Source organism: Anabrus simplex, chromosome 12 (genome assembly GCF_040414725.1).
Source record: "Anabrus simplex isolate iqAnaSimp1 chromosome 12, ASM4041472v1, whole genome shotgun sequence".
NCBI classification, from domain to species: Eukaryota; Metazoa; Arthropoda; class Insecta; order Orthoptera; family Tettigoniidae; genus Anabrus; species Anabrus simplex.
This window is the reverse complement of record NC_090276.1, coordinates 54,894,619-54,917,260: the sequence shown is the minus strand read 5'-3', so window position 1 is coordinate 54,917,260 and position 22,642 is coordinate 54,894,619. Positions and strand designations below refer to the sequence as shown.

The following is a 22,642-nucleotide window of genomic DNA, read 5'->3' as shown; positions in this document are numbered from 1 at the left end:
AGGGTGTCATGCATAATCTTCCTGTGTTCCAAAATTCACCATGGTACAAATTTGTATGTCATCATCCGCAAACGGTATCTTGTTTGGTTTTTTATTCATTTATTTATTTACTGCGCACTACAGGATTTCTATTCCCAATTAGAGTGGCAATTGTGTTTATTTGGTCAATGAATTTCAAATTTGTCTAATAACCTAATATAATGACAAGACCATCATTTCAAATGTTCTGTAAAACTTCCCACACACAAAACAGATAAACATGACAGCAAAGATATAGTAGATCCGGGAACACTACTGTACATCATATGCATGTGAAGGAAATTACTTTTGTGACTCTGTTCCCCCAATGTATGATCGGTTCCTTTGGTCCTAAATCAAAGGAAAATCAATGGTATAATAGTCCTGATTTGCTTTTGCAGTCAGAGAATTGATTATTTATGTTTATTCCATTTTTTTTAACCCAAGGTTTGCTCCAGATGACCAATAACACTTCTCTACAGCCTAGAAGGCCCAAGAAAGTAGAACTGTTGTGGAATGAAGAAGAAATTTATGTCCCCTTATTTTTTTGAAAAAGAAAAAGAAAAGGGACAACAATCAAAGATTACAATGGGAGATTACATCTGGAGACCTCTTTGCAAAATTCCACTGAAATGAAAGTTGAAGCCACATAAATCCGTTTACTTTTAAAGCCACAGCAGCAATGAATATCTTCCAAAGGTTTTGTCAATTATTTTCATGTTCTTCTGTTTTTCTTATTTTTTAATCCCAACTTATATTTTTATGTACACACAAGTACTTGTTAAATTACAGGAAAGTCCCACCTATACAATACAAGTTTGCAATGTTTATTTATTTATTTATTTATTTATTTAGTCTGATCCAGGACACCCTAGATTTGCCATAAGACACAAAATAATACACAATAACAATTTTGAGGGAAGATAAAAAGATCAATGTTTAAAAAAAATGATAGGTTATAATTAACCATGTTAAATGGCATGAACTCCATATAAATGGTGACAAGTACACGTTTAGAATACTGTATTTCAACTTGCCTACAATGTTTACCTTGTTTCCAACTTTATCAATGATTGAGCCTTAAGCTGATGATGTTCTCTATGAAGAATGAAACAACATGTATTTGTAATATATAAAATAAACATTGTGAATTTGTATAGGTGGGACTTTTCTGTAATTTAACAAGCCCTTTAAGGTTGACAATACAGATCAAATATGAAGTTTGTAACTTGTAATACACAAGTACTTTATGACGTTACATACAAAATTTTACCCTAAGGTACCAAATCTGCTGCTTTGAACACTTGTTGTGGTCTTGTCATTCCAAAAAGGAAGTGTTCTTTATTGACTGACATTGCATCTCCTTTGAAGGCCCATTTTGCTTCATCTTTTCTTTGTGAATCCTTCAGTACAAACTGCATCGAAAATAAATACAGAACTGCAATTAAAGCACAAAAATAAAAATAAACTAGAACTGTATATTGTAATGAAAGAGACTAGTCTGACCTAATTATCTGAAACTGACAATATCTCCTAGTTAGAATACATTAGCAGTTGTCAATTAAAACATTTTACCCATTCATTGACATTTTAAGATAATGTCGTTGATTTACGTAAAACAAACATAACATTAAAAAAGTAGTTATATAAAAATGTATTTTTCACTCCGCTATGGTTCTACCATGCTTTTTCTCAAGTGTAGGGGGACTCCTTCGGGCCTCCTGTGCTGGAGATGGAGACAATTTTTATCGGTCATCCAGAGCAACCCTTTAGGGAGAAAAAATTAAAGGATAAAAGATCAATGCTCTGCCCACGAAAGTAAATCAGGACCACTAAACCTTTATCATAGCGAGTAGAAGGTAGAAGTGTGATCTCTTCCCTAGTTCATCGGTTCCTCCGTTAGGCCGCTCTTCCAGCAGTAAGTGAGCTTGAGCTTACAAGTCAGCATACGAATAAAAGACAATTATTGCATGCAAAATATTATTCTCTTGCTTACCATTTCAGAAGTCAGTTGTCAGATAGTTTAGACAGCTTCTGGGTAGACTTTGTGGTCTTAGAAGATTTCAGTTCCTTTCTCATCTGTCTTGTTACAAAATAAAATCGACACTTCACATAATGTAACACAGGTTTAGGGATAATGTCCACAACATGGGCATCGCAGCATCCTTATTTTTTCTAATTGGTAGTGATACTATGCAAACTGTCCAAACATTCATAAAATATATTGCCCCATAGACTATGTTCACAGGAGAGTTTTTGTTCCACTACACTTTCAACTTACATGAACACATTATAAACTGCTCTAGAAGAATGGACGAGGAAAGTGCTGTCAATACTGTATTTATTTCTATAAGCCCTAATAAATGTGAGGGCTACGGCAAGTACTTTTTCTGTAGGCTTCCCGTGAAGCAGGCCGACACATTTATGAGATTTTGTGACCTTGGATACACTGCGTATAATAAATCAAACACTCCTTTGCAAGACTGCAACTATCACTGTTAATTAGACCTAAATTGTTCTCTCACCTCCGTAAGAGGTCATGCCTGTTCTCAGTGAAGTCTAGTGCTTGCCTTATTTTATTTTGTGCATTTTCTGCTACAGCCTTATTTGTCTCTTCTGTCTTCTTAGCCAGTGTTCTCATTTGATTGACGAATGAAGTCAATATCAGTTCAAATTTGGGCTCCCAATTCCTACCCAATGACAGGGCAAGTTTGGTTGGGAGACTGCAACACGTGTAAATTCAGAAAATCTATTGATGAAGGGTGGTCGTCAAAACTTAATGAACGTAGTATACCAAAGTGCCATTCTAGTGAATCTTGATTAAATTTGGCTGCGAGCACATATCGGAATCCATCAGGCGCTTGGTTGGTGCTCTCAATTCTTACTCTTAGGGATTCGAGAGTTCTTTCCGAAGCAAAAGTATTATTCTTCCTACTGAGGTTATCTCTCCATTTTATTAAGGCCTGACACACTATTGAATCTTTATAAAGACCCCCTGCTGGTATAGAAATATTGAATACTATTAGGATATTTAATTCCCTAATGAACATTTCTGTGGTCCAATCCCTCTGAGTTTATCTGTTTATGTTTGTTTAATTATTTTGTGAGATACTATGGCAAACTGGGGAACAATGAGGGACAGCACCAGTTTTCAGTTTCCGTCTATCTCTAGGAATTTCTACCTGTTCGCCTTGTATTACAAATGAATCTGATTTAACAATAAATTCATCAGAAAAATGTAAATCGCACACATAACACTTACCAGAAAGCTTTTTGTCTTTTCTGGGAATCGCCTTTTCCCATTTTGAAAAAACTGCTTCATTTTTAAATGGTTCGAAGAAGTGTTTACCTTTCGTAGTTTTATAGCCAGACTTACAGCCTGGAACGAAGCAAGTAGGCATTTTTTTCCTCCTCGGTATGTTTGTAAATTTTATAAACTCAGGACTATACTTATACTAAATAAATGAATACCATCACCAAATCACACGCTCTTCACTTTCACTTAACTACAGATACCAACCCTCAGAGAGTAACGGTGCTGCCCCTAGCAGACGATTCATCGTAGTCCCTATACTAGCCAACAGGGAACAACTTAAGAGCTCACATTTTCTCTTCCACTCAGTATGCCTTTATTTTAGGGCAAAAGGAACAGGACCTACAAATGAAGAACCGAGTCACAAACAAAGAGTAAAAAATTTGTTGCCCAGTGTACACTCTCTCTCTCAGAGGATTAAAATCGAAGCAGCAAGGAAAGCATTTAAAAATAAAACAGGGGGGTAGTAAAAATAGAAAACGGTTACTCAATGAGAGTGAGGAGAATAAAACATGAGGCAACATTAACTTACCTGTAACATGATACAAAATGTGCATATGCCACAGCTATCCAGTTGTGATGAGCCTTGATGATCTGTACCCTCAGAGGATCTGTCCAACTAGAACCTGCAAACAAAATTTTAACTCATTTTCACATGACATAGGGTGTTTACACATTGTACTACTAGACTCTGTAACTTGTTTTATAACCTTCCTCCCCAGGGTCTGCTTAAATCGAGGTATGCTTTTACAAGCACATAAAGATATAAAGATATTACACAATAGAACTCAATGGATGTATTTTTATCATTATGATTAATATGATCTACTGCATAAAAGTGGGAGCTGGGCAAGGGAAATTGATGATGATGATGATGATGATGATGATGATGATGATGATGATGATCTACTGCATGACTGTCTGTCCAGTGATACTATGGAATAGGGATGCATAGAACTAGCACCGATAGAGCGCACTGCTGTTTTACTGGGTAAGCGCAATGCGCTCTTCATTTGTCTCCTGCGTACTCATGCCGCTAAATATCCACTAATTTAAGTTGCTTAAATTGTTATTTTCGTGACTATGCCGAGCTGTTGCAGTGTTCCTCTTTGAAAATATCAGGGAAGCCCATTTTCGTTTCACCAGTTTCCACAAAATAAAGAAATGAGGAAGAAATGGTTACATGCTATTAGAAGGAAAAAATTTCGGTGGGAAGAATCTGACCGAAAGTATTAAAGGGTGTTCCCATTATTTTTAACCCGGTGACTTCACGAAAATTTTGTTGGGCAAGTGCGATTTACGGAGGGGAATAATTCCTATTTTCTACGGATAAACTGATTAGGCATTTTGATAACAACCACCGAATGTATGCGTTTGAATTTAAAGGTGAAAGAGCAAGATTAAAACCGGGCGCTGTTCCATCGCTTTTTCCGTCGAGCACGAACACAACGAAAACAGTGAAGAGGCCATACACCAAAAATTTGCAGAAATAACCTCCCTTGAAGTACGGGAAGAAATCGTGAATATACCCGAAGAAGTGAAAGTTACATTTGTGACTCCCATTTTCGAAGACACCAGCAGTCAAGATATTCTACAGGTAATTTGGTTGTTGAGCAAGCAATGCGTAATCGTGATGCCATATTGCTTTATACAGGACCAGCACTCAAGATATTCTACAGGTAATTTGGTTGTTGAGCAAGCAATGCGTAATCGTGATGCCATATTGCTTTATACAGGGTTTGTAGACGTCCAACATCGTAATTTGGTGTTTGCTGTTCTGGGAGAAAACAGGTATAATTTACAGTTATTCCCTCCTGAACCCAGACTGTGTTTCTTCTTGACTGTTATGAAGCTTAAGGACAACAAATCTGACAAAGAACTAGGCCTTAAATTCGGAATCCATAAAACTACTGTTGGGAGAAATTTAATGTTTGGATTAATTTCATGTACTGCCAATTTAAAGAGTTGAACATTTGGCCTGATAGAGAAAATATCCTTGAAAACAGCCCCCTTGCTTTTAGACAGAAATGCCCCTCGACTAGAGTTATAACTGGTGCAATTGAGATTATACATAGCAAAACTTGTTCCAAGTAATAATAATAATAATAATTGCTTTACGTCCCACTAACTACTTTTACGGTCTTCGGAGACGCCGAGGTGCCGGAATTTAGTCCCGCAGTTCTTTTATGTGCCAGTAAATCTACCGACACGAGGCTGTCGTATTTGAGCACCTTCAAATACCACCGGAGTGAGCCAGGATCGAACCTGCCAAGTTGGGGTTAGAAGGCCAGCGCCTTAATCGTCTGAGCCACTCAGGTCGGCACTTGTTCCAAGGGCAAACATTCCACTTTCATAGGGCTAACTGACCTCAACCGTTTGGTAGGGCGATGCTGAAAGGTTTATATATTTCTGCATATTTCTGAACACTGAATAATGCCAGTCTTGGGCAAGTGCTCTAATGCGTAGCTTACAGCAGCAATATGCTTACAACATGCCTTGGGGCCTGCTCCAGCAAAACGTTCACATTCCCCTCCTACAATATCATGAGGTAATCCTAAAATAAACTTCATATCATAGGTCTTATGTTTTGTGTACTCGGATTTCACAGCACTGCATTTTAGAATTTCAACCTTTTATAAACAAAACAAACTTTACACTGAAAAGTCTGTATCCACCATAACACAATGATTTGTAGTTGGAAACAGGTATTCCATCTATTTCCGATTTTCTAAATGCAAAATAATCCATCAAATGCAAATTTGTGATAGTGATCTTCACTTTATGGCTGATGGTCAAATATTCAAAGGAACCAGTACTGGGAAACTCAAGAATATTTACATGCCTTTGGTGGTGTACAGAGGCTGTATCTGCAGTTTCATGGAAGCCATCAACCTTAAAAAATACACGAATCAAAGTCTATAAGGAAGGGGAGCAAGTGGATGTTTAAATATCTATTTATGATTTACGTCTTGTGGAGGTATATTTATATATTTATCAATGTACAATACTCAAGTAATTGTTATCTTAAGGAAAAGGCATGCCGACTTCTATATAATTACCGCTGTACCGGTACTAATTCTTCCTTCCTCCCGCTAGTTTTAGCGTTTCTGGTCCGTAGCTCATTTTGCAGCTGTTCAAGGCTTAAACGCTGAAAATCGTCCATAATATACCAGGGGATATACCTATACAATTAATTAATATAGTCGTGTAGTAAAACTAGAGAAGATACAATCGGCTTTAGCTCAGAAAAGTCGGTCACATTCTATACATTACTCGCAGCTGACTGGGATAAACATAAGACGATCGCCTTGCGCTTACCCAGTAGTACACGAGCGCCATCTGGCGCGAACTTTCTCTGCCTACATCCCTATTGAATGCTGGCCAGTGACGAAGAGATACAACTAAGATGTGGATAATAAAATGGTCCTTAAACTACATGATGGTAGCATCAACACTGCGCCCGATTTCACCACCATGCCTGCTGTTAATCGCATGGTCTGGTGTACACAAAACCTAACACCAATATAGTTAGTCCATTATTGGACATTATAAATTTTCCAGCTAACTCATTCTTGGTTGCCACTGTTTCGTCCCAATGTGCTAAGTTGGGCTTATCAGTTGCATTGGTATTATAAATTTACTCATTCAGGACAAATATTTCAGGTTCCCTATGGGAATCAACATCTATATCAGTATACAAAACCTCCTTTCAGTATTACTCTTCATAAATTCAGTACCACACTATATGGTTACAGTGGCTGTAGGTGGTGTTTTTTTTTTTTTTTTTTTTTTTTTTGCTAGTGGCTTTACGTCGCACCAACACAGATAGGTCTTATGGTGATGATGGGATGGGGAAGGCCTGGGAGTTGGAAGGAAGCGGCCGTGGCCTTAATTGAGGTGCCTGGTGTGAAAATGGGAAACCGTGGAAAACCATCTTCAGGGCTGCCAACAGTTGGATTAGAACAGTTGTAGTTTCTGATAACCATGACTGAGTGCTTCCAAACAAGCCCAAGTTTCTTGTTGTATGTTTATCCTAAGCTGAGAAAGCGTTGCTTTAGAAAAACGATAAAGAACTTTTTTTTTGAGGTGGTTAAAAAATTGAAACTTGAGTATTACACTACAAATACATATAAAAATTTCATTACCATTAGAACAAGTAGTTTCCCCCGTATATATTCTTAAGAGAAGAAGCCAAAAATGCGGACAATATTTACTACAACCGCAAATAAAATATAATCAATGAACTTCAGAAACTATGTGTCTTATACATCCTAATGCAGAATTAAACAAGGAAAGTATTGGTATAACTCACTTTGCAATAGGCCTATCAGTTCATTTGTAATTAAAGCCTAAACTAGAGTGTCCATAATAAAAAATCCGACCATAGAATTGACATTACAAACAATAGCTAGAGTCCACAGAGCCCACAAAGTCTCCAGCAATAGTGGCAACCTAAGCCATGTATGATATTAAAACAATTACAAAGCTTTCACTGGGAACCACTATGAGATTATTTGACGTGAAAATAGCTCCCATCGGTTCGTACCCCACCGTCGGCAGCCCTGAAAATGGTTTTCCGTGGTTTCCCATTTTCACACCAGGCAAATGCTAGGGCTGTACTTTAACTACGGCCATGGCCGCTTCCTTCCCACTCCTAGCCCTTTCCTGTCCCATCGTCACCGTAAGACCTATCTGTGTCGGTGCGACGTAAAACAACTAGCAAAAAAAAAAAAAATAGCTCCCATCGCCACATACAGGCTGGAAATCATCTGGGAGAAGCTGATTATGGTGGACTCGAGGACACTCGAGCAGTCAAGTCGCGTTTTCTGAAAGCTACCCTGGGGATAACGAAATACGCAAAATATTGACTAGCATATGAACTTCCCAAGGAAACCTTCTCTCCAGATGAAGAGAGGGCCATTCACACATGCCCAGGAGAAACTAATGCAGAACAGAGTGAAGAAAAGAGACGAAATCTGGATCTACTTTTATACAACGGAGGCCATGATGAACAGGACATGGACAAACACTAACCAGGACCTGCGACACTTTGTTAACTCGATGGCAGTACATGGATACCACCATAAGCTGTGTAATACCAAGTACTTCCATGACCCAGATGAATCCTGTGTATGTAAATTATCCAGTGTACAATGCAGCCGATACCATGTACTCACTTGCACAAATCGGAGATCTTCTATTGTCATCTTTCGTAAAAGTGAGTGATGTCAGTATACATGATAATTCTAATTTCTTCTCAATGCTATGCACAATTTGTGAGCTGTATCTTCAAATAAAATAATTATTAAGTACTATAAAATAATAAAATAAACAAAAATGACATTTTCTGACTTAAGGTATCATTTCCATACAAAGACCTTACTACTCTTGTACACATAGTGAACAGGCTACTGATCTAGTAAGATCACAAATCACTTACCTTGATGAGTGCCACCAAAGACTAGGCCGACATCATTGCGGAACAACTTGTTGAGGTCCGCGGACGAGTTTCGAGTGTGTCTGAGATCAAGAGAGGCTGCCCGCGAGTGTCCAACAGCTGTTCTGCTAGCCATGTTACGAATGTCTGTAGTGCTGCGAGAAACCACCGCTGGGCAACCACTGGACGACACTCTCAGATCGAGGGAAGAGTTTCGAGAATGGCTCCCGGATGGTCGCTGTGGCGGCTGCGGATGGGTACCATGAATGTGAGGGCCAGGGAGCATTGGAGAGCCCGTGTGCGCCGTCGGAAGCGACTGCGTGCCGTTTCCTGCCGCACTAGTGGAGATCGATGGACCAGGTACGAGCACAGAGCCCACAGATGTGGACGGTATTGGGACTGGAACGCTGACCGTCGCAGATGCTGACGAAGTGACCGAGACAGCACTGGCATTGCTACCACCAACTACACCATTTGTAGAGTCTGCAGGGACTCGGATTATTGAACCTGGCCGGGCTGTGTGGACCCCAGCCGAGTTCTCCCCAGATGGCGGAGAAGATGAATTTGGCTCTTGGACGGGTACACCTGAAACGTTAGGAAAATCACATCTGTAATTATTTCCATTACCATCTAATTGTGAAATATGAATAGAACCTACTTTTATACACCTGATCCAAGATAAGGAAGATAATTGGCATTAAAAACAACCCGCCATGTAACATGGAAGGTCCTCTATCTTGAAAATGTATTTTTGTAACAATATTTTTTTAATACAATTAAATAAAAAGAAATACTGCTTTTCTTTTTCATGGTAGTTTAACGTTGCTCTAATTCAGATTTTTGGTGATATTGTGACAAGAAAGGGCTAGGAATGGGGAGGAAGTAGCTGTGACCTTAATTAAGGCGTGAAAAGGGGAAAACCACAGAAAAACATTTTCAGGACTGCCTACAGTAGTGTTCTATCTCAGCATCTCCCAAACGGAAGCTCACAGCTGAGCAATCGTAACGGCACAGCCAGCTTGCTCGGTAGTAAGTGATAGTAATCATATCATTGTCATCATAGAATGCAGGAGCTTTGAAGTGAAGCCTGGTGATATCCTCTTTGGTTACACATTCTGAAGTGGAATCCTCCATGTCCAGTCATTCTTGTAAATATGTGCCGCAGCGGGAAAATTGGTTCCTTCCATTCTTTTCTAGTTATAGCTGGAGTATTACAAAAACCAAAATCTACTGCATTTGCCCTGTCTTTCCTTTCTCTTACATGGGCTTCAAGCACCAGATTGTACGTTGTCGCTATCACCCTAATAAAGAAATCTTTGGCAGTCAAGAGGTAGACGAGTACGATCCTTGTCATCCTGGATAATTCAAGAACTCTGCGCAAGTAACTTGCTTTCACTGCTTCTAATCTACTTAGATTAACAGAAGTCAGGTGTGTCCAAATGTTGGTAACTACATAGCATGTTATCAGAGCAATCTTGATTCTAATGTGCAATGTGATATTTACCAGGAGATCTCGAGGACTGACTGGTTGCCAGTATTTTGTTGCTCACTTAGCACCACCCGGGGGACACATGCAGGGTAACTGGAAGGTTAAACCTGCGAACGTGTCCCAGTTCACACAGCCATCCCAACCATCAGTAAAGGAAGGTTTCACTCTCGTTACCCACCTCTGGAAACTAGGAGGGTGTTAGTTGACAACAGGTTTAATATTAATGACTGTTGAAAACAGACTTGGCAGATTAATGCTATGATGGAACAACTTACGATGCCATGCATATGATCCAAGCCACCAGACTTTGAATTGCTACGCAAGATCTGGTCGGTTCTTAACCGAAAAAGAACCAACACTGGCAGGTGTAAGAAAATAGCTTCTCCAAGTTGTGACTGTAGCACTGAAAAGCAGACTGTTCACCGTGTAGTCCTCTAAGCACTTTCCCTGGTGATCCAGCACAGTTCCTGGTTATGACGGAGGGATCAAAGGTTCCTGGATATGACGGAGGGATCAATTCATACATAGTCAGGATATTAGTTTGTAATTATGAAATAATTATAAATAGTCATTTTAGTGATGTAGCCATATGCTAAATAAATAAAGAGCAATCTTGAGGTGAAATAGGTTCAGGGTCAATTTTATTTAAGTCATCTATAAGAAAGGTTTCTCCACCTAGTAAAACTACTAACGGAGATGTTTTGGACACCCCTCAAGCTCTCTTTAAGAAGAGGGTTTTAACTCTTTACAGAGTAGCTACGTTTTATGTGGTAAGATTTGGCCATATAATTTCAACGTTGTAAACTAGTGCCATCATGTTGCTTTGGATAATTTTGTAACTGTATCTACTGTAAGGGCTCGAATGTTTCTTATGTCAATAACTGCTTGAGCTCCCCTTCTGTTACATGTTTTGTGAAGCAGCTGCAGTTGGACTGTAGGGAGATGCCTGAACACTCCATCCCCCTGTGGGTGGGGGCAGTAGAATTAACACCCATGGTATCCCCTGCCTGTCATAAGAGATGCCTAAAAGGGACCCCAGGGGCTCTCAACTTAGGAGCATGGGTTGGCGACCATGGGGCCCTTAGCAAAGTCCTGGCATTGCTTCTTCTTACTTGTGCCAGGCTCCTCACTTTCATCTATCCTATCCAACCTCCCTTGGTCAACTCGTGTTCTTTTCCGACCCTGACGGTGTTAGGTTCCCGAGGCCTAGGGAGTCTTTAATTTTCACGCCCTTTGTGGCCCTTGTCTATTTTTGGCTAATACCTTCATTTTTCAAAGTGTCAGATCCCTTCCATTGTTTCCCTCTGATTAGTGTTATATAGATGATGGTTGCCCAGTTGTAATTCCTCTTAAAACAATAATCACCATCACCACCTGAATACTTCAATACATTTTAAATCGTCTGATTTTGTTGTTGCCAACATTTATCTCTGTTTTGACACTATCATTTCCGTTTCTGAATGGCTGCTCTGAAAACTTTCTTTCTGGCACCATTCTACCATGGCATCTATGGTACTCTGGAGATTTTGCAGGTTGATCGAACCCATTTCTATGTCGCCAGCATATGCAGACCCCTTGGTGTCTTGTATTTTTCTGATGTTTCCTCGGCTGCATAGGATCACCCAGAAGTACAACATTTGTTTGCAGAATAGGTTGTGAGTATGAGGTCGCCCAATATTCTTACTGTGTTATTGTATTGTATGTCGAACCCTTGTCCTGTTTCTTTACGGGGTCGGGTATGAAACGAGATGAATCCTCGTAGCGAATTCTTATGACAGGAGGCCCTTCCCGGCGTAAACCTCATCAGGGAGGTGAATAAGATGATATGAATAAATGATAGTAGGAAGGGAGAGGATGAAACCCGCTACTGGTCCATAGCCTACTACGGGCGAATATCACCAAGGACAAATCACCATCAACAGCGTCATATGCCGTCACTCCACATGAACAATTCAGAGAAGTTTGGAATTGATTCCAGGCTTTTGGCATGCAATCTAGTGATTACAAATTGCATACCACCACCTCTCCTACCCTGCTGGCCAACAATCTGATGGTGAAATTTTTTTCGAGCAAGGGGACTTGAACCGGCAAACCATGATGTCAGACCATATAGATTTGACACCATTCGGATCACGGCCACATGGTGGTCTGATATTCTTACTGTGTTATACGAGGCAATATTATTTTGAATAGGATCATGTTACAATAATAGGTCACTAACATGTTTTTAACAATTTTGAGTATTTTTTAAAAGGATGCGCATGTGATACGAGATGGGGGAATTATGTATACATGCAGCAATTCAGTTTCTTCATAAAGTGTCAGTGACTGGTAGTCGTCACTGTAATAACACTGACATCACAGCATTTTCTCCCCACTCTCCGTTCTCCACCCAGTGGAATATTGGCCGTTGCCAATATATTTCGATAACTTTCCACGAAAGCCAACGATGTTATCGGGGCATGACGTCCTGGATAGTCACTGATGAACTAACCAGCTGGCCTCACGGCAATGACAGAGATCTGCACCACCTTGCACTCTTTGCTGGACTAGTAAAGAGGGAGCAAGCCCAGCTAGAGCACTTCATTTAGGTAAGTTCTAACTAAGTTCTGTTACAGGGAAAAGAGAGCAAGAGGGTGACCCAGAGCAAGATGGATAGACTTGATCAAGACCAGCATAAGAAGAAAGAACCTAGAATGGAAAAGAACTAAAGAATAAGATTTTTAAATTTTTTTTTTTACAAGTTGCTTTACATTGCACCAATATGGACAGATCTTATGGCGATGGTGGGACTGGAAAGGGTTAGGAGTGGAAAGGAAGCGGCCGTGTCCTTAATTAAGGTACAGCCTGGTGTGAAAATGGGAAACCACAGAAAACCATCTTCAGGGCTGCCAACAGTGGGGTTCGAACCTACTCACCCGAATACTGAATACTGGTCGCACTTACGCGACTACATATAGAAGGAGAGTGGTGGAAAGAAAGAAAGAAAGAAAGAGAGCAAAGTGGAGAAGTACCATAAATGCCCCAATCTGGCTGCAGCTGGATAAGGGGAAATGATGACGAATAAACAATAACACAAATGGCAAAAACCAAAGACCACAGCTCACTTGACAAATAGGTCACGCTTTCTATGTCTGAAACCGAGCAAGTGGATGCACAGTTTGGCTCACATAGCTGTCAGATTGCATTCAGAAGATAGTGGGTTTCAACCCTGCTGTCGGCAGCCCTGAAAATGGTTTTCAGTTGTTTCCCCCATTTTCACACCAAGTGCTCAGGCTGTACATTAATTAAGGCCTTGGTTGCTTCCTACCAGAGATTCTAGCAATTTTCTATCCCATATGCCATAAGACCTATCTGCGTCAAGGTGACATAAAGCAAATTGTAAAAAAAAAAAAAAGAAAAAAATCTATCTAAAATTCTGGTCACCCTTGGCCTAGTAGCAGGACATTGTCTGAATGTTTGCATATTCCATTACATAAAGAATTTAACTGGGAAATCTACATTTTAAAATATTGATCTTAACAAACCCAGTATTTGGTTAATCACTGTGAATAATCAACAATACATCACTTTCTTAAAGCCAACTTTTCCTATCTCCATTTGCAGCATGGTATAGGTCAAATAAGGGCCCCTCACAATAGTTGCTTGAAGCTCCACTTGCAGTGTATACATATCATCGCAGCATGCCAGAGCACGATTGTCTTTTGTTGTTGTTGATTTAGATGCTTGACCTGTAGTGCTCACATCGGCTTTCTTCCTTGCAACAAGCAGTTGCCAACTACACATTATCTGAACCATGGTTATGGTACACCGTTTCATTCTTGGTTTGCACACTAGCAGCCGTTAGGGTTCTAGTATGTGCTGTAGGCTACCCTCCACTACATCAAAGTAATTTTGAAAGTGACAACTAGCGACAAAAACCCGTTGGTCTAACACATATGGGGTGTTTAGCAGAGAGCTTCTGGAATGGAGTGAACCCGCACATAGCAGGGGTTGTGTTCCATGCCAGCCATCGGCCCACATTCTTTAGGATTCTTTCTTGTGTGGAAGCTTGTCTTTATTGTTCTACGCACGTCCTGGTTAGTGACAAACCATTGGTCTAACATATCAGGGGGTGTTCAGCACAGAACTCCACTCGTGTCAACCATTGGGCCACATTCTTTAGGAATTTTTCTTATGCTGCTGTTTTTCTTCATCGGTCTGTGCACTTTCTAGCTAATGACAAAAGCAGACAGCCTCTCAAAGGAAGTGAGCTCCCACTCGTGTCAGCCATTGGCCTATATTGGTTAGGATATTTTCTTCCGCGGTAGGTGGTAAAGAAACCTAGCTTTCTTTTTAGCAAAGTTTTACCTTATGCTACACAACCTTAGTACAAGGAGTCACTACTTGCAGCACAGGCACCTACGCACAGTATGACTGTCATTTCTTTATTTCTTGAGGACGATGTGACAGCTCGGTGCACAAGGCTGGCAATTTAGGAACCAAGAAGAAGACTATTGGTCTACATTATTAGGTGCGGCTAGTGACAAAACCATTAGACTGGGCTCAAGCAAAGTGGGTCTGGAGGTGTAAGCCTCCAGGTTAGGGCCGCAAAGCAGCCGTGGGAGCTCTAGCAGGTGCTATAGGCTACCCTCCGCCACATTAACATAAATTTCATAGGAAAATATTGTTGTTCTGTATTCTACATTACAGGCTGTATTCGCTTTTCTTTTTTTAATCTGAAGCAATCTCTATTCAGTTTCAACTCAGTCAATTTATTTCTGCAAAGGTTCTTCGGTCTGCCAGAACTATTCTCTTTCAGATACAGGGACCGTGCGAATGGCGAGTGGTGCGCTCTTGCGACTACCTCAGAAAACGTTTGATGGGGGTAAGCTGCAAGCCAGCGCTCCAGCTAATTCATGACGGTGTTAACTGAAAGAATGGAGAGTCGAACGAGTAAAAGTAAACAGAACTTTCACTCATCTCCCAGCAAGGAACTGACATTAACATTTATTGTAGGGGACTTCTCCTTCAAATTAAAATGAACTAGCCTCGTTGTGTTCACACTGTTTTATTATGAGACATAAGGTGGGTTTTACAGCATGGTAAGCCTCTCAACGATGGCCAAAAAAGAGAAAGCAATGTCTCCTCAACCCCTAATAGCGTTTGGGACCGAATACAATATATCTTTGTTACTGTTAGTTCTCTGCATTGAAAACTTTGAAGTACGTCAGTGAGCAAAATAAAAAGGTAAAAGTGTATACACGTGCCCCTCAATGTGACACTACCGGTACCCGTAACGACATGTTCCGAATTAATGGCAAATAATACTGAAAATAAAACCTTTCCAGTAAGGGAATGGCAGTACACAAGAATTGCTCATGCCTTGAAATTTTCACAATGATACTTCCTTTAGGAGAATATACAAACAGTTCGCATAAGTTGATGTTCAAAACATACATGGATATCTGTACTTGGGTGTAGTAGACGTGACTATCTCTAATATTAATTTCACCTTGTTGTGTCACATACAAATACGGTGCATTGCTCCGTTTCTCTTGAATAATAGGCTTTCCTTTACACGAAAAAGGACACTCAATTTCCAGGAGACAAAGCCATTGGGATGAAATACTATCCCGTCTGGACTCGAACACAGCAATGGGTGCTCTACTTTGATGCACACTCCCACCTGTTTTACAAAACAGTAATTGAGTTTTGAAGTTCTCAGCCACCGCTAGTTGTTCAGTGTTCCTACCGTACCTCATCGCAGGTGTGTTAAGGGATGTGGAAATTAGAAATGACCTTGCAAGCTGATCATAATCACCACTTCTCAGTGTCTTAATCTAATCAGTTTTCTGGCTGGCATATAAGCGTAATTTTCTTTGTTTGAACCACGCAGCACAGCGATATTGAAACCTTGTGTGAAATGCAATTTTGTACATCTGTTCTGTTGTAACTGTAACATTTGCGATATAAAATAGTTGCACATCTTGAGGCAAGAAATCGAGATAATTCACGGGTTTGATTGATAATTTTACAGCGGACATTTTTGTAACAAAATAGCACCTATGGACTGCATGGGTATTCTGATTTTGTACTTCGTTCAGACCCTAGATCAAATTCTCAATTTCGCTACGCATCATCTATAACTTTTTGTAGAGTGGAACTTGCCACCACGTAATTTTCACTCTCACATTCGGCTTTAAGCATATCAGTGAGGGCACACTCAATAAGTTTTTACTCGTTGGTACAAACAAGTTTTATTGAAAGTGGTTGATTCTGTTTGTTCAGTAACGTGGACGTATGGTTTCAACAGTTCTGCTATATTCTCTCCTTTCGAATATAGATCCTTACGAGCACACTTTTTTCCATTGCTGCACTATGGTAGTTTTGGAGGAGCCCCTCTCGGAGTTAATAAAGGAACACAAAGCAGCAATGTCCTTACAGCGTTTCGACTGACCTGCTTTGCATCCACAATCACCGTCAACAATGTTCCTGATACTGTCAATGTGAAAATAAATAAAAATACTTATAATGAGGAATTATTTATCGCATCACCTTTAGGAATTAAATATTTTTGTTATAATCTTTGAATCATTTCATCATCATTCACAGCTTAGCCCGCCTGCGCAGGGGAAGTACACTCAAGAAGAAGTTGTCGCCATGAATTGCGGGTCGGTTGTCCTTCCTCACTCATTATTTATAAAGTGAAAATCTGTCGGGATTTGAACCACAGTCGCCAGAACTTGAAGCAAGCCGCTAGGTACCCCCTTTATAATACAGTCGAATAACTGAGAAAAACTGGCTTGCTTTTCCTATGTTAGCTTAGCTGCTAGCCTCTGAATTTAGTGACCGTGGTTTGAACCCCAGTGTCACTGAAGTGCGATTTTCAGTTGAAAGAATTATGTTTCAGGAAAGGCATCTGACTCTAAATTCATGATTACAACTCTTACAGGACTCAGTGTATGCAATGGCACCGCTCAATGATTCAATAAATTATAACTAAAGTTATTGTGAATAAATAATTAATTAACAATTTCCCGAAACAGGAATAAAATATAATAAATACCTTAATTTCAACGTTGTATGGGGGCTAATTAATACTCGTTTCCCTTAGACCTTTCCTTCACGTCAAAGACATGGTTATTGTTATTTAAATCTTCACCTTTCTTTAGCGTGGATTCCCGGAAATAATCTGAGTGTTGCACTGTCTGAAACCCTACATAATTTATAGCGGTCACTGCAACAGTCGAAGCCATTGCTGTCCGGCTCTACCTCCTTATTTTACAATCACAAGTCAAAGCTTACTGCCCCGGTTGTAATGAGCTGCACTGTCAATGGTCTCGTGAGTGCCCCATCAAACGACTGCAGCTGTTTCCGTTAGAGGCGCTAGCTACTAAAAATCTCGTGCGCGCACGGTCCCTATAATTCTATTACTATGTTTTCTAAATAATAATAACGTTGTTGTTTTCGAAGGCCAGTGCCCCAACCGTTGAGCTACTCAGTCTGGCTCACATGTTTCCTTTTTCAGGTAGTTCATAAATTTATTTATTCAAAATTAGGGTTACGGTAGATTGAAGAAGCTGACAGCTCTAAAATGTTTTAATTCCGCATGGGTTGGTAACGATGTATTTCCTCTGATTGCTTGGAATGACGTCATATCCAATTACATGTCAGCCAATGGCAATGCTAGTATCTGTTCAAGTAATGAAGAAAGGTGCGTTCTACATTTAACTGGGTTACAAAAGTAAATATACTTCTGGGGATAGACTGGGGAGCCATTGGTTATTTTAATGAACACATCTCTCCTCTAAAAGGAATTCCATGGAAGTTTTGCATCATTTCAACTCCCGGTCCCTTATATCTTTAAGTTTGTGTAGCCGATGGTAAAATTCTACCTTGTTTTTTCTTCTGACATCATATTACATGAAATTTCACTCAATGGGAATGGTAGTGGTCATAAGAAATATGGAGGATTATGTGCGATTATTGATCTTAGTCTATAAAAATAAACATACTTCTCTGGGCGAGTTAGTGGGTCGCTGGCGTTCATACGGAACAAATCTCTCCTCTACCAAGTAATGCAAGGTAATATTTCCATTATTTACATTTCCGTATAATGTCATTTTCACTGATGGAACCTTATTCCACCTCTACCTGCAGGACTAAAGGATGCTTCAAGAGTAATCTTCCAAACCTATCTTTCAAGAAATTTCATTCAAGACATTGAAAAAACCACATACTTACATGAAGGAGGAAGATATCCATAAAACAGAACATCACCGCACGAGGACTGACTTAGATCTTCACACAGCATCAGTCTTTTAACTAGAGGTGTAATACCATAGTATTCTGCTTCATGTCGAAATGCGCGAATGTCAACACTCAAATCAATATCTCTTGTTCTCAAATAATTCAAAATTGTAGCAAAAAGTTTTGGGTCTCTATCGATAAAGATTGCTCCCATTTCATCCCTTAAGCTGGATATCCTGCCACTTAAAAGGGCAGTAAAGAATGAATCCGGAACCCACATCAATGTGTGCCGAGAGGTAGAAAACCTAAACAAAGGAAATTCAAATCAGAAAACTGCACAATGATATAAGAAAAAGGATAAGCTCAATACGAAAGTACAATCTCCATACATTCATAAACGCTCATCATTATAAACAAAAATTGTTTACGTCAAAGGAACCTTTGAGGTTGGGTACTCATTGTCTCTTACCGTGTTCCACCAACATTTAGGTGAACAATATCACCAGTGTGATTCGGCCATGCTGCCATCCTTAGTGGTAAATTCACAGATTTCTTAAAAATCTCCTAAAACAACGCATAAAATATCTTCCATTCGTCACCATAACATAAACTAGTCACTCATCTTGACGTAAAACAGCTGCGCAGCAGCGAGTGTATATTTCTTTGGGAAACAATCTACGAAATAATCGATATGTTACCCGCATTTCTCCTTAAAATATTTAACTGTTACTCATAACCACTACTCAGAAATAGTAAATCATTTACCTAAATTTGATTGGATTTTTTAGATACAAACAGCCATATAATAAAATACTGAACTTGCAATCCATTCATTTATTTTTCATTTCGTGGGTAATCGATAATTCAATACGTTCTAAATCATTTGTTTTGCATTGCGTGTTGCCATGACGACTGTTTGTATTCTAACCTACATTTCCCCGCATTTTAGTCTACAAATGCAATTTGAAAGAGACTGAAATGTTTAATCAAAACGTTCAAATAAAGGATGGGGAATACACGAAAACTATATACTCAATGGTAAAACTTTGTACCAGTTATGGAGATTTAGTTGTAACTTGTCATTCCCAGGTAACTGTACTGCATTCCTGAATGCAAACAATATTTTTGAATTTGTTCCAGATACGAGACCAGAGGTATAATGACGCTATTCAGGTGTTAAATAATATACTGGAAACCCACCAGGGTGTAAGTTGATTTTTATTCTTACCATATAAAAATGTGCAGAATTCCAAAATAATTTCAAATTGTGCAATTGTGACCAGAAAACCTGTGCTATTGCAAAATGTATTGTAATATTCATTGTCAAAATACTGCTTATGAATAGAAATTAAAAACATAGTAGGCATAGAGAAGAAGGTTATTTAGATTTTTTTTTTTTTTTTTTTTAATTTAAAGCCTTCCATTCGGCAAGGGACTTCATAATGGAGATGAACAATTTAGGAAAAGGGACAGCCCTTTTTGTTAGCTCTTGCATTAATAATTTAGGATCATGAGTTACAGAAAAGGAATAATATAACTTAAATACAATAAAGTTAAAATTCATTTTTTTATTTACTGAATTAATAAAAATGACATTGAAATCTTGAAAAGTATCCATTGCCATACTCACTGAGCAAAGGAAATTAAACACTCTGGGCTAGAGGGAGTGGTGTAATAGAAAGGAAATTGCACATGTTGAAAGATCATGTGACCAGGGCAGACTTCAGCTTCTGCAGCGCCCATTAGCCCAAAACAGTTTGCACCCCAAACCCATTTCGCGAAACTCTAACATCTGCACCACTGGAAATGAGAGTAATCAGCAGTTTAGTGATCTCTCTCATGCTTTATCGTTAGCAAATTTTTCTAGGACATCTTTGTAAGCCAATTATACAGTTAACATTCCGTTACTCACGCACCCAACCAGACAGATATCCTCATGCAGTAGCGTTTGTGTGAGATACATACCGGTATTTCAATTCTTGTTGATAAGATCAAGTACTCTACTAATTATGTTATGAGAAGAGAAATAAACTACATTGTGTGAAATTTAAACAAGGTAGGGCTATGTATTTGAAAACTTATCTAAAACAGAAAGTTCACCCTTGTATGTATGTTCAGTCGTCGGCCCTAAGGCTGGTTGGATCCTCAACAGCTCCGCCATCAGCTGTCATGGATGGCCAAGGCATCACTGAAAAGGCGTACTAGGGAAATGAGGAGTGAGGTAGTTTCCCGTTGCTTTCCTCACCGAGCCAGAAGTTGTTATTACATATCAGTCTGCCAAACCCACCGAAATGCATGCATCAACTGACCCTATAAGCAAAGTTTTCACACCATTCATAGCAGGGACTGGCTGCACAAGGAATGGCATTACTAGCATCACTCATACCTCAGTCACTTTCATATGGTCAAAGCCAAGGATGAGACTGAGACAGGTCAATGAAAGTAACAAAATTGCTCTAGCCTATACTAGAAGACATAGTGCACTGTAAACACTAGGTCCTGCCAGCAAAATTCAACCTTATCTAATGAAATGGCATATGGCTTTTAGTGTCGGGAGTGTCTGAGGACAAGTTTGGTTTGCCAGGTGCATTGTCATGATGAAGATGACACATACACCCAGCCCCCATGCCAGCAAAATTAATCAGTTATAGTTAAAATTCCCGACCCTGCCAGGAATCGAATCCAGGACCCCTGTGACCAAAGGCCAGCATACTAACCAGTTAGCCATGGAGCAGGACAATCTTATCTAATTAGAAAAAATAAAAATGGGAAAAATGTCATCATTTTGTGTTCCATTCAATCACTCTTTAGTATCGTTGAAACAAATGAGGGTTGTTTTTACATCACCCCAACACAATAATAATTATTAAATTAATGTTGTAATGGTCCACCTTTTTCAGTACTATAATATGCAATATTATTGAATTATATTATTGAACTAGGGACTAGTTTTGGCCTTGGCTGGCCATCTTCAGCCTTAATGTAATACATCTAATAACTAAACAAATGTACAAACACACAATTAACAATAAAATCTGGGATTAACTATGTGTAAAATTTGTAAAATATATTAGGATCTAAATTCTTAGCATCTGGAGTATGCTCATCATCCAGACTTCTTTTTTTTTTTTTTGCTTTACATCGCACCAACACAGATAGGTCTTATGGCGACGATGTGGCAGGGAAGGCATAGGAATGGGAAGGAAGCGGTCGTGGCCTTAATTAAGGTACAGCCCCAGCATTTGCCTGGTGTGAAAATGGGAAACCACGGAAAACCATCTTCAGGGCTGCCGACAGTGGGGTTTGAACCCACTATCTCCCAGATGAGAGCTCACAGCTGCGCGCTCCTAACTGCACGGCCAACTCGCCCGGTCAGACTCTTTCTTGTATTGATATTCATAGAATTGTTAGTTCCATCACTGTTAATCAATACAATTTCAATTGCAAAACGGGAACTGGTAAATGTTGATTCTGTAGTTAGATCATCAATCACAAAATCTACTTGAGTGGTGTTAGCAGTATTCAAGCCACTGGACACCACTGTAAATAACCACCAGCTGACACAGAACTGCTAGATGGTGTTTTGACATCGACTAATGTAAATAAAATTAAATGTTCCCATAGTGCTTGCTGATTCATTGAGAAGGTGATTGCAGCAGACAGTTAAGTTGTGACCTGTTCTGTAATTGGCCTTCAAGGAGTTCTCTTCCCAGCCATCTTAGGAACAGCTGACATGGTGGAAGTTAATTTCCTTTGCCCAAAAATATGACATGGGAATTTATTTCTGTGAAGTTCAGCACTGAAGTACATCTGAACTTCTGATAATTACAAGAAGTTGAAATATTGTCCATTTGACTTGTTTGTGAAACTATTTACAAACAACTTGAACGGTCACTTTAATTATTAAAACACGCCTAAAGATTTGTAGTCCTAGTAAAATGAAATGGCGTATGGCTTTTAGTCCCAGAATGTGTCCGAGGACTTTGGCTCGCCAGGTGCAGGTCTTTTGATTTGACGTCGTAGGAGACCTGCGCGTCATGATGAGGATGAAATGATGATGAAGACGACACATACACCCAGTCCCTGTGCCAGGGGAATTAACCAATTATAGTTAAAATTCCCGACCCTGCTGGGGATCAAACCAGGGACCCCT

At 39.6% G+C, this 22,642-nt stretch overlaps 2 protein-coding genes across 2 annotated transcripts in view; one reads left to right on the top strand and one right to left on the bottom strand.

Moving 5' to 3' along the window:
- Positions 1–19,104, bottom strand: part of LOC136884015 (BTB/POZ domain-containing protein KCTD3) — a 79,144-nt gene extending 60,040 nt beyond the window's left edge. Inside the window, exons 1-4 of the mRNA XM_067156015.2 lie at positions 18,959–19,104; positions 18,484–18,794; positions 8,772–9,353; positions 3,864–3,957 (exon numbers count right to left, since the gene is read on the bottom strand). Of these exons, the coding sequence (XP_067012116.2) occupies positions 3,864–3,957; positions 8,772–9,353; positions 18,484–18,794; positions 18,959–19,017 (1,046 nt within the window). The 5' untranslated portion in view covers positions 19,018–19,104. The remainder of the gene's footprint in view (positions 1–3,863; positions 3,958–8,771; positions 9,354–18,483; positions 18,795–18,958) is intronic.
- A 284-nt stretch (positions 19,105–19,388) lies between these two features.
- Ttc30 (tetratricopeptide repeat domain 30) overlaps positions 19,389–22,642 on the top strand; it is a 55,252-nt gene continuing 51,998 nt past the window's right edge. The window contains exons 1-2 of the mRNA XM_067156028.2: positions 19,389–19,527; positions 19,630–19,695. Of these exons, the coding sequence (XP_067012129.1) occupies positions 19,468–19,527; positions 19,630–19,695 (126 nt within the window). The 5' untranslated portion in view covers positions 19,389–19,467. The remainder of the gene's footprint in view (positions 19,528–19,629; positions 19,696–22,642) is intronic.